Source organism: Solea senegalensis, linkage group LG14, assembly GCF_019176455.1.
Source record: "Solea senegalensis isolate Sse05_10M linkage group LG14, IFAPA_SoseM_1, whole genome shotgun sequence".
In the NCBI taxonomy this organism is placed as follows: domain Eukaryota; kingdom Metazoa; phylum Chordata; class Actinopteri; order Pleuronectiformes; family Soleidae; genus Solea; species Solea senegalensis.
The window spans coordinates 9,845,340-9,858,344 of NC_058034.1; the positions used below are offsets into that span (position 1 = coordinate 9,845,340).

A 13,005-nucleotide genomic window follows, 5' to 3' on the forward strand; every position below is an offset into this window, starting at 1 on the left:
GTGTGTTAGTGAGTGAAAGTGTGAAAGCACCAGTAATGAGTGGTAGAATGTGTATCCCAAAGAGGTGTGTGTGTTTGTCAGCATGTGCCAGACCAGCTGTATGGCACAGTGCCATCTCTGGAGCAAAGCCCAGTCCTAATGTGCATGCACAGGCCTCTTAGGAGACCACTGGGATGTTGCTTGGCTGTCTCATTGCCCCATATAGAGATTTTTGTGTGTGTGCAGTATGTGTTCAGAGGAAAAGTACCGTTGCCTGGTTTGAGACGGTGCACTAGTTTGAGTGTGTTTCCACTACTCTATCACTAATTACTCTACTATGATACAGTGCTTTTTTGTCATTTCTAGTGACATTTACACATAGTGTCATCTTATTTTTTTAAAGTTGCTCTTACATATTCCTACATCATGGCAAAAAGAAAATAGGGGAGATAGAGCCTTTTCTGTGGCATCTCTTAAGCTGTGGAACAGCCTTCCTTTACATGTCAGAGCTGCCCAGACTCTTGAGCAATTCTCACTGGCTTTTAACACTAGTTAGGAAAGACACCTTGGCCTCACTGTACAGTCATGAGTAGTTGTCTTGTTCTGTTCTTGTTGTTTGTAATTTATTGATGTTTTGTTTATTTATTTCACGCTTGGTTCATGTTCCCTCTTCCTCTTGTTCTCTCCCTTTCCTCCTACTTTATTTTTTATTTTATTGTTTGATTGTTGACTTGTTGCCTCCGTCTCTCTCTTTGTTAGTCTCTCCTTTTCTCTCCCCCACCTTTCCTCTCTCCCCTATTTTCCTCTCACTCCAACCAGCCGAGGCAGATGACTGCACATCTTTGAGTCTGGTTGTCTCAGAGATTTCTTCCTGTTAAAATGGAGCTTGTTTCTCTCCACTGATTCTTAGTGCTTGCTCATTGTGTGATCTGTTGGACTTCTTGCCTTACCACAAATGAGGCCTTGTAATATTTGATAAGGCTTGATTGGGCTGTTAAGCACTTTGTAACTTTAACAAAAGTGCTATATAAATAATGTTTATTATTATTATAATAATGTCAGTTTTAACCCGTGTATCTTCCCACTATGTTAATTTAGTTTCATGCCTTTTTACCTCGTCTAATTTATCTGTTTACAAGTGACCTGCAATCTGACTTTTTTTTGCAGTTTTGGTGAATTGTTATGAAAATGGCAGCACCAATCTTTTTTTTTTTTTATTTCTTCCCCACTCTTCTTCTAATTCTGTCACATGTCTGGCTGTCACCTCCGTTTAGATGGCTGCCCTGTCAGATTGATGAAGAGTGCACCGGCATGACACACTGATGCACCGTCTCTTTGACATGTAATTACCGTCAGCCTGTCCTTACTGTTAAAGTAAAGTCTTAGTAATTAATTTCTTAGTGCGGAGAAAGGAGAATGAATATACAGTTCTATTGTTTTTTTGTATTTTTTTAACTCTGGATATTTGTATTCCACACCATCGTGGTGGGCGTTGGCATACTGTGGTCTATATTAGAAGTTATCCATTGTGGCTTTCAGTGAAACAAAGAGAAGTTACATTTCTCATTTGCTAATAGATCCAAATCTGTTTGACAAATTGCGAGTGAGATTTTAGTTTCTTTTTTTTTTATCTGAAACTGTCCTGTAAGTTTTTTACAGGACTTGATTACAGCAAAATCAAGTCCGCGTGGTGGCTTCGGCTAATTTAAATGACTACACACATGGCTAATTAAAAATGGCACTAAATTCACATTCACTGCAGGCTTGTTTTAACTGATGACTGCAACAGTGTGCACAAAATGATGGGTCTCATCTTTGTGCTGAGGCCATGTGAGGGTTAAGGAATTAAAGGTGTCAACTGAATGTGCTCTCCAGAATAGTGATAATGTGTGAAGTGTTTGCATGTTTGCACATGCTGTCACTTTCTCCCTTTCCTTCATCTTGTGTAGAAGCAGAATACAATAAAGCTGTGGTTGTCTGGGCTTGCTCACCGGAATGCCCTCTCAGCCTCACGCTCACTTTGTTCCTTTCATCTTCTCCCCCACCTCTTTTGAGCAGCTTCCTCCAGAGTGATTAGCGAGGGCTCAGTAGAAGTGTGTCTCTGCTCCCTTCTGCTGTAAGGAATGACGTATCATCTTAAGGTGCTGTGTACACATGTGCCTCTATGTCGGAGGGAGAGAAGCAGAGGCTACCAGTGTGGCGCTGGTGCTCTTGCACAGCTGGTTCATGCTTTGTGTGCAGCTTCAGGGACACGTTCTGTTGCTTCAGTGTCCATGCACAGAAAAGCTTTATTATTTTAAGGCTCCTATTGACGATGTGTACTTTCTAAATTCCCACAGGAAAAAAAAAATCAAAGATCCAGTCATTCAAAAGTTGTTTTATTTTTATCACACTTCAGTGTACTGTGCAATTAGAAAGTAATTATTCACTTTTTCACCTTTTGATGTCATGCCAAAGTGATCTTTACATCTACAAGTATTCATTAGGTGCAATATCAGACTAACATTTTCTTAGGAAACTTAATTTGGATATTTTCTGCCATTCCTTCCTGCGGATCCACTTAAGATTTGTGGAAAAGTCATCGAGACCTAAGCCACTCATTCATTGTCTTGGCTGTGCTTCGGATCATTGTCCTGATGGAAGTGAACCAGCAGACTAGTCTGGTCCTGTGTGCACTGGACCATGTTTTAATGAAGGACATCTGTGTACTTTGCTGCTGAAAAAACAAAAACGCCCCGACTGTATGATGCTGTCACCACCACACTTCACTGTTGGTTGTAGTGTTGGGCAAGCATTGAGGAGAGACTTCTGTCTGCCCACTCTGCCAGAAAGCCTGAATCACAGAAGTGTTGGGAGTGATGGTCATCCTTCTGGATGTTTGTCACATCTCTGTGCATGATCTCTGCGGCTCAGAGCAAACATTGCTTTCTTGCTCAGTTTGTCCATGTTGAGCTCTAGAATGAGTCTTGGTTGATGTATGGATGTCTTCCATTTAATTTGAACAAGCTATTTTGGGCTTGTGAGCCTTTAATTGATGTTCTGCAGATCTCCCCATATTTGCACATATACTGAAATGGTCACAGCACTGTATACACAGTTCTCCCACTCACATTGAACTTAGTTTGTTAACGTGTTGTCTTACCTTCACTTATATATAAGGAGCACAAAATGGGCCTGGGCACGTCAAAGCAGTAATATATTTAATTGCCGTATGTATAGAACTACCTCTCATCCTTATTCTTCTTCCCCTTTGGCATTTTATCACATTTGGAGTTGCATTACTGCCTTTTTTTTTCCAGTTTTCTTTGCTTCTTTCTTCTCTTCTCTCAAGCTATATCTTAATGTTGAACACATGCAGAATTTCAATTTACATAATTTATCCACTGACCAGTTATCCTTATATTTAACAGAGATGTTGATTCCAATCTCCTGAACATCATGAAGTTTTTCTTTCTGTAAACCTCCTGGTGATTCTTCCCGACCACAGTCTACTCTTTTCTTAACAGGCACGTAGTTATCTTTGTGACATTGTAAACTGAGATGCTCAGTAGTGTTACAGTAGAAGTTTGTTTTTTCCCTACAGAGCAGGAAAACCACAGGCTGCTGTGTTGCTGCCAAATGATCCATTTTCTCCCCAGGTGTGTCAAGTACACAAACGGTAGTTGTCATAACACCAGTATAAATGAGGCAGTTCATAAACAGGCTTACAACTTTTCTATTGCAAAGTACCTCAAACATCTATAATTGTCTGGAGGATTCTTTTCCACATGTTATGGCAGCTTGGATTAGGTTGGATTTGTGAAGAGCCAGTTTTAAAAAGAACCAATTTAATACAGTTTACAATTAAACTTTACCACATCAGGCTTTTCTCCAATTACAAAGGATGCTTTGATATTGCCGTATATCTTTTCAGAAATGTCATCACCCGTGTTTTCTTTTCATATAGTTGATAATTATAAGTGTTTAACTTTGCATTTCTGCTTCGTCTAGTTTTAGTGCATCTCACTGACCATGCAACGGAGCATCAGGGAAACTTAGTGCCATTTATATTAACTGAATCAAACTCTGGCTCAGGATGGACGCAAAAGCAGAAACCCGGACAGGCTCCTGGTTTGTTTTGTCTGGGCCTCAAGCTGCGTTATTTAGAGGCTGAGCAGTACATGTTTCTCTGTGGCACATGAAGTTGCCACAGCTGCACTGCTCCCTCTCACTTGGAGTCAGGTGACACAGGAAATATGAAACAAAATGCAGCATTAATTGGGTTAATTTTTATAGCACTCATCTATTGCCATTGCAAAAAAGGCAGTTGTTGCTCTTTCCTCTGTTGTTCCTCTCTACGTCACTTGCATGTTATTTTTACACTCTGCATTTATGCTCTCTTTATATCTCCCATCATAGTTTTTAAATAGTTGTAAAACACGAGGAGTCTCTTATTCCCCTCTTCTTCTCCTCCTCCCCACCTCATCTCAGCTCCAACCAGCCACCTGCCTCCATTTACCAATGTTATGACCTGCTCCTCTTTCCACTTTCCCATCACCCAACTCTTCCGTCTTATTCCCTCCCCGAAGCTCTTTCTCACTTCCTCCCTTCCCTTTGGTACATCCATCCTTCCTCCCTTGTCAGAACCAAGGAATGTCTTTCTAAGATGTTGCAAAGACATATTGTATGCAGCTGTCCAGAATCAGTTTTATAAGCACATTATAATACACTTGTTTTTCACTGGCCATGGACCACTTACATACTGTCTGTGTAACTATTTATTGCAGCAGTAAAAATGTGTTTGTCCCTGAAAATACATTTCTACTTAATAAGGAAGATTGACGATTTGGTTGTGAGCAACAACGCTGTGCCACAAATCCTAATATTTACAGAGATTAAGTTGGCTGATGGACTTTCTCCAGATGATATGGCTGCTTCTGAATCTTCTCCCTAGACACAAAGTCAGGAAATAAGAAAAAAAGAGCTGTGTGTTTTAAACAACCAATCAAGAGGTGATGATGGAGGTGGTCACAAAGAAATGAAACTGTGAAGGAGAATGTGAAGCCATCTTTAGTTCTCCTCAGGGCCAGGGAGCTAGAGCCAGTGTGGGAAAATCGGAAAAAGGAGGCGGTGTGTGATGGGAGGGGAACCTCAACAAGGCTTCTGTTCACATTTTCCAGCCCAGCGTGGCCACCAGGGACCCATTCCCACAGATCCACTTGTCACTCACACATGCATGAACATAAATACACACAAAGATCTGACATCAGGTGCTGGTTAAGATGAGGTAATAGGAAAACCATACATTCAGCTCTGTAACAGTTTGATTGGAAGTTTCTCATGCTATGAACATGCAACCTTAGAGACTAGTCTAACAATAGTGCTGTCTGGTTTTTAGACAAGATAGAAACAAAGTGTTATGACGTTTACGGGTGCTGTGCCTCTTTTGCCTGCACCAGAAGCACTTTCTTTTCCGCTTTACTGTAACAAAAAAACAAACATCTGCAGTTCACTGAAACCAGCCTGTAAACCTGAGGACGACTTTTCCAGGTGATCAAATGAATTCCAGGTGTGTGAGTGCCTCTGTGTTATATGGATGTATAGATGTTTGAGGTCTGTGTTTGTTTATACGAGGGCAGCAGAGGGTAGACTTTATAATCACTCTTTGGCATCACGTTTGATCGGATGTTGTGGAGCCAACGCCGTGTCGAGAAGGGACTGAGAGTGAGGTGATTAGAATTGGAAGTTTTTCATTGTAGGCTTTCATTTCAACAGTGCTAGATGCATGCAAGTGTTTCCAACCTCAAGTGTGATTGCTTTGTTTTGTCCTCGCACCTTTTGGCTGATTCAGCAAAAGAGATTTTCACTGAAGGATTATGACAGGATCTGAGTTCAAACCAGACTAGTCAGCCCCACGTCCTCAGGCTCATGTGGCTCCTCAAGATGGATTGCCACTTAACTGCAGCGCAGACCTCCATTCGAGTGCAAAAGGTGAGTCTTGGAAAACCAAGATCCAAGACTTGCTGTGATTTACACTGTGAGCCATAAGCAGACTCGCTGTCTCGGAACCGCCTCATTTGTAAGAATGGTTTGGAATAGTGGAGTGGTGATTGTTTGCTGCTGTATTTAGACGATGTGTTCCAGTTGGTCTGTGTTCTCTGATGCTGTATCATTTACAACTGCTATTATACCTCTTCCCTTAAGCCACTATCTCCCATCTTCATCTGCACTAAAAAACAAAACAATTGGCCCTTCAAAGGCAGATGCAATGCTTGTCAATAAAACCTGCACCTCACCTGGCTCGTTCAGAAGATTCTCCCTGCATTTGCTGTTTTTGTTTAGTCTACCCCTCGGCTGACCCCACGTTTTGACCCGTTAAGGCTCATGTATGTCTTTCCCCAGGCTGGGCTGTTCTCTCCTGGGCATCTGTTTTCTAGATAAGAGTCATGAGTGTCAGGACTGATTCATTGCTGTGTCACTGACATGGTGTTTGGGCCGTCGACAGAACCGCTCTCCCTGTGTCTGCGTCCCCCGTGGTCCAGTTTTTATAACATGACAATCTAGATTTAGTGACAGATCAAGCAGCACAATGGAGAAACGGGCTTTTCTGTTTGTTACATTAAGAGATCATTTTTCACTGAAGGCAACAGCAGACCGTTTAAACATTTAGTGTCTCCACCTACGCTGTGACCTTGGCAGCTATGAGATATAAAAAAGTTTCTTCCTGAATTATGGCAGGGTGGGACGGGAACCAAACCCTCCACCCCACTGTCTCCAGTGACCATGCTGTGCGACCCGCTGCTGTCTTGTCAGAAGAGCAACATTCTGATGTAACTTTAGCCGTGGCACCAAACCTCATCCACTGAAGTCTTTCTGTTGCCACTTCTTCATATCAGCCTTCTTTTTCTTTATGGTTCCCTTTCACATCCACTGAAGAAGAGTAGCCATCTCCCATAGGAAGAGGATTAGTCCTTTTTTCTCGATCTCACAATAAGTTGCAGGCCTCCCTCTCATCTGTTTCCCTCCTCTGTTCTCCATCGCCTCTGTGGTGGCTGCTTGTCCAGCAGGGCCGCAGAGCTTCACAGTCTAATTACATGTCAATTAAAGGATTTCTGGCTTGGCCGTCCTTCTGCCAGCGCTTAGGCCATCGCAGGCTTAGGGGACTCTACTGAGTGAGAGTGAATGAGATATCATTTCATGTGGAGATCAGCCAAGAGAAGGCCTTGAAAAGACTGGGGGGAACGGCTCCCTTCTTTTTCCTCTGAATGTGCAAGTCCCTCCGCCCTCGGCACCCACACAACACCCAGCATCTATCCCAAGGGGCCTCTGGGATAGAGGCCAGAGGATTATGGGAATATTCATGACCAGATAAAGGGGTGAGCGGTTGAATGACTGTGTTTTGGGCTCATCTCTTAGGTAAACAGGAGTCTAAATGGGGTTTTAGATCTCTACTCCCACTGCTCATTGAGGAGCAGGCTATGGTGACTCTGTCCACTGTTTTTTTGTTTCATTTCTACAGGATGGTGATGAGAAAGCCTTTTGTCGCCTTCTCTTGTTGTTGCTGCTCTCTTTTGGTGGCAAACACATGGTGTCAGGAGAAATCGGTTCCTCAGTTTTTATTCACAGAATATTGGCTTTTCTAAATTCAGTCGTTCACATTCACCCGTAACCTCCTGAAAACTTCAGAGGACGACTGCTTTTTAAGTTTGTAAGTATCCTGTTTTATAGGAATGGTTGATGGGCCTTGCTGCAGTGATTAATGTGGTGGAACTTTAATATGAAGCACATTAGGGGCACGTAAACCATAAACTAAAATTTGTTGTGACCCAACTACGGTCATGAGAATTAAGTGACAGAATCAAAATACTCTGGGATCGAGAGTGTGGCGCCAATATACTTAGCCTACAGGTGTGAGTGTAAGGGGTCTAATCCAATTGTGCGTTATTTAATTGTAACCACAGTTTTGGCTGGGGATTTAATGGTTGTGCAGGTGAAAATGAGAATGATTTTCACTCATCAACTTTCTTAGCCAGTCTGGAGATTTACACCATTCTCTCTTGTTTCACTGCCTCCAGTCAAACCTCTACCCTCCTGCTGCCCCCATTGATCTGGCAGAACTCGGTGCCTCTGCCCGACAGTTGGCAGGATCCCTAATGTTTGACCCGCGTAAAGCAGTCTGCATCTGAAACCTGCGGCTTCGCTAAGCACCTTATCGTCAGCCACATCTAAACCCAGTTAAAGGCTTTGAAGCCTGAGCCTGGGGATTTCCCTTGTTTTGATGATCTGACAGTCAGTACCCTCCTACACACCAGCCCAAACTCAACACCCTCGCGTCTCTTTTACTTCGGGTCAGATAGATGTCGAGAATCCTGCTCTGATTGGCTTGGATGGAGTTAAGTTGTCCCGTGGTCAGGGTGCACAACCCACACAGCTGAACTCTGTCTGTGCCCTGCTGTGGGTTGTGTGTTGGAATGGTGTACCACAGGGTTATGTTTCATTCAACCCCACACCTGCTGCAGTGACTTGTCAGCCTGCCCTTCGACAGGCCCCTTTAATGCCTCCATTAGGTGTTGTAATCTCCCCCTAACGCCCTGCCATTTTGCCTGTGTGTTAACAGAGTATCAAAGGCCAGGGATTTTTTTTTTAAACCACCTGCCCACTCTGAGTGTGTAGGAAGGTAGCAGGACTGGAGAGTTTTTGCTGGTTCCAGGTAATGATGTGTAGAGGCATACACGTGACTGTGCACCATTCAGGGCCACAGCTTTTCTGTCTGTCAATTTTCCCAGATCTATATACATGTGTGTGTGTGTTTGTGTGTGTGCGCGCGCCTCATGTGTTATCCAGCACTTCACAGCTCTGCTAATATTTCAGGACGTGTGCGGGGGTGTGTCTGCATCTCTCCTACTAACCATTTGCTTTTCATCCATCAGGAAAAGGATACCTCTGCAGCCGTGCTCCCATCAAAGGGGCTGCACACAAGCCTCTCACTACAATATTTAGTTTCACTCCAAAGCACGCACACAGTTATCACCTTTGTGACGACCTGAAATGGACACTTAGGGACATTGTTGCTCTGAGGTCCAAACCACGGTGATTTATCTGCCTGAAGAAGGACAAGTCCTTTTAGATCTGTTGTCATTGGGCCCACTCGTAGGAAAACAGTCAACAATAGGTCGGCGATGTATCTCGTGTGACAGATTGATCAAGATACAGCGGCGTTAGTTTGTTCTTCAGAGCTCGTGTTTGGATTTGTGCTTGGGGGAGATCCAGACAGATTAGCGAGGGTGAAGCTGGAGAGCCGACCAGTTCTGGAGCTGCAGCTGGCAGTGCGAGCCTTTGCTTCCCTTTCTGTGCGTTGGCCTGCAGACTTCCTTCAGCCACTGTTTGATTAGCGATTAAGAGCGCTTTAGATGGCTCGCTCGTCTCGTGTGACAGTACATGGTGGATGGACGGATTGCTGGTTCTTATGCAGTCTCCAGACAATAGGAGTGTACTCATGAATAGAAGTGACTGACTGTTTTTCCAGTAAATTCCCTCCTTTCATGTGAAATGTTGTTGTTATGGTATCTCCTCCTGTCCATTAGCAATGTGCCCGGGAGGTACATACCATGAAAAGAGGTTGGTGAGGGCTTTGATGTGGTCTCTGCTAACTGGGAAAAGGCTACGCTGTTCTTCATCATCAGATGCATGAGGAAGGTCTTGAGGTTTGGCTGTCACTGTCGGAGGCAACCATCTGGTGTTTTGGTGGAAAACGCGAGGGGATTTTCTACCTACAGAAGAATCACTGTAGCAGAGGAAATAAGTTTCATGTTCTTTATCTTAAGAACAGATTTAATATCTGATGGAACCTCATTCAATACTAATGAAATTAACAGTCATATGTTAAGTTATGTTCATCATCAGTCGTCCTAACAGTTATTTCCCTGATCAACCCCTTATTATTTATCTCCTTTTTGATAATTGATGATGGTAAAGAAATGTCCATCAGTATCAGCATCAGTCCAGTTGATGTCTCATATTGTCAGACCAATTACCCAAAACCCAAAGATCATATTTAAGAAGCTGTTGGTGTTATTTGGCTTTTTATTTACATTTATGACTTGACTGGTTCATTTTATTTTAAACCAGTGGTTTACTCTATAACAAAGTATTTCAGGTCTGCAGCAAAACATCCATAAAAATCACTGAGAATGAATTTTGTAAGGCAGGAAACTTCATGTTTGTGTGTGTCAGTATATTTGTTTGTGTTTTACAGTTCGACTAATCGACATACTTTGTGTGCTTCTCTGCAGAGAAAGTTCGTGAGATCCAGGAAAAACTTGAAGCCTTCATAGAAGCTCTTCATAAGGAGAAATAAAAAAGACGAACCTAGGTATTTTCCTCTGTCATATAGTCATGATCACTAAGTTATAATTTAATAGTTGATGGATATAATATGTAACATTTGTATATGTGTATACACAAATGTAAATGTGTCAATCAGATTTGTCAGCAGCACAAATGATAACTGATTGTTTCTTTTCGGGTTTTTTTTTATCTTCACAGAACTATTAAAAGAACATTTTTGGATCACAAGAGAAAAATGCACTGAACAGAGACAAGGAAATGTGTAAATGACCCGTCTGCTCCCCCCCGTCCTCGCCTCTCCACTCACCTGATTTTAATGCTCCTGGCTTTGCTTCCTTGGACACGATGGAAAGATGGATGAGATTGAGGAAAATTTACTAAACAGTTGTTTTCCCCTCTTCCTCTTCGTGGGGTGTCCCTCCCTCATCAGTGTGGGGGACACCGGCACAGAAGCCCAAAACAAGACAATAATAAGACCGCTTGCATTGTGCTTGAAATAAATGAGTATTGTTTTCATGTTTATCTCCCCACTTTCTTCCTTTTTTTTCTTCCTTTCTTTAGTTCCTGGCCTGTGGTGCGTGTGCGTGTGTGTGTGTGTGTGTGTATACACAAGATAGTGTGAGTGTGAGAATTCACTAATCTGTGTATCAAGAAACACTTAGTACTGGCACTAGTCCTGTATCTCCCTCAGTATGTAAAACATGTAAAGATTTTTATTTTTTATTTTTATTTTTTTGCACCAAAGCACTTAAATCATCTCTTCAGACTCTATTAGTTAATAATAATTGACCGTTTCTTCCTGGCAACATCTTCAGCTTCCGCTGCATTGTATTAACAGGATACAATCAACTTGGACAGGAAATTATACGACATAAAGATTTCTTTTCTTCTTTTTCTTTTTTTCAAATCACCCATTATGCCTCCAATTCAGGTTTTGTCTGTTAATCTGTATGTTTCTCTGTCATTATACATTACCGCGTCATGTTGTTACTGACAGTGATACTAGTAAATAGGATGCCTTTTCATAGATTTAAAATATAAATATAAAGGATGTTTATTGATCATTCACACATTTCTGCAGTTTATTGAACAGATTGTGATCTTATCCCCAGTCCCCTCAGACTTGAACTGTATATTTGTTTACTTGTAACTTATTATACCCTTCGACACTCGGGTTACATCGTCAGTTAACAGTTGGTTTGAAAATACAGCAACAACAAAACTGCATGACACTGTCTCTATTTGTCTTGTGTCCATGTGTTTCAGCTCTGCTGGAGTAGGAGGATTCCCGGCATGTGTTTGCAAACTTCACCAGGTTTTAATGTCCTTTGTTTGATCACTAATTCTTTGTACATATTCGGCTGTTATTATCCACTCCGCCCTCTCCCGTGTTTGTGATCCAGTTGTTTTTGAAATCTCCTGCCTTTTGCTGCTGTGGGGATGCAAACGCCAGAAAACTGATGAAAACAAAATCTACGGGGCTTGGTTTCAAAGTCAAGAAAAGGGGGCGAAATATCAATATTCTAGTGGGTGATTTTTAAACCAAAATTGTGGATTGCCGGATTCTTCCAGTTGTCAGTGTGTATGACCAGATGTTTCACAATCTAGTGCTTGTTCTGCTCTCTCACCACTCACAGTGAGCCTCCTTCATTTGGACCATCACCAATGAAAACTTCTGCTTATTCGTCATATATTTGACTGAATTCATTCGTTCATATGTGTATATGGGTATATATATATATAAATAATATGCAGTGTATCCTGTACAGTTAAATTGAATGGGAAGTTGTGGAGCTGCTACCGTGTCATGTACTGTACAGCAAGTGTATGCAGAGTAACGGCTTGTGTAACAGAAAATCAGTCAAAAAAATGGAAAAAAAAAACATTTTGTGTTGTAGAAAGTAACGTGTGCATGATTGACCCGGTGTGCTTTATTTATTACATTTGTGTTAAAGAGAAGGAAGATTACAGTTCAATTCACGTAAATAAAAATTGATTTTTCATGACACGTCGGCTCGTCTTTGTGCGTTTAGACCAATCTGCACAAAAGTGGGAGCCACTTCACTGTCGGCTGCACACAGTCCATATCGACATGATTAGTGCTTTATTCTTTTCTGCCCTGCAGGTGGTGTCCGTCAGTCTGTCCATCACTGCAGTCCAGACTGAAATGTCTCCACAGCTATTGGATGACTTCAGTGTTCCCCAGATGTGAATACGTGAATAACTGGATCATTGTTACTGTTTCCTGTAGTCTTCACTTTCTCCACATACAGCCACTGAAATAGTTTTAAAAATATAATGTTTGTGTTTTACACTGAAACTACTGTCTAACGTGCCAGTTTATGTAATTTTGCAGGTACAACTGTATTATCAGCAGATGTTTATGTATATATATATGTGTATATATATATATTTATATGTATATATATATATATTTATATGTATATATATATGTATATATATAATATTGAACTGGTTGTTTTAAAGTCTTGAGAACTGCAGTGCCTTGAACACGCACCACATCTACATTTACCTTCACCTTCACAGTCTTTGACGGTCTGTCAAATGAAGAGAAAAATAACACTTCCCATAGTATGTTTTCACCTCTGAGGCATTGTTCCACTCTCATCCTAGTTAGTTGTGTTAAATGTGCGAGTGTTACATGACGTAGTCTCCTGTTATCCCGCAGCTGGCTGCTGT

The 13,005-nt window shown here is 41.8% G+C and overlaps 1 protein-coding gene across 5 annotated transcripts in view; it reads left to right on the plus strand.

Moving 5' to 3' along the window:
- Nucleotides 1-12,311, plus strand: part of opa1 (OPA1 mitochondrial dynamin like GTPase) — a 33,244-nt gene extending 20,933 nt beyond the window's left edge. For all 5 annotated transcript variants that reach the window (XM_044043885.1, XM_044043886.1, XM_044043889.1 and 2 more), the window contains 2 exons: nt 10,251-10,330; nt 10,504-12,311. In XM_044043885.1, coding sequence (XP_043899820.1) covers nt 10,251-10,315 — 65 coding nt within the window. In that variant the 3' untranslated portion in view covers nt 10,316-10,330; nt 10,504-12,311. The remainder of the gene's footprint in view (nt 1-10,250; nt 10,331-10,503) is intronic.
- Nucleotides 12,312-13,005: the final 694 nt, after the last annotated feature.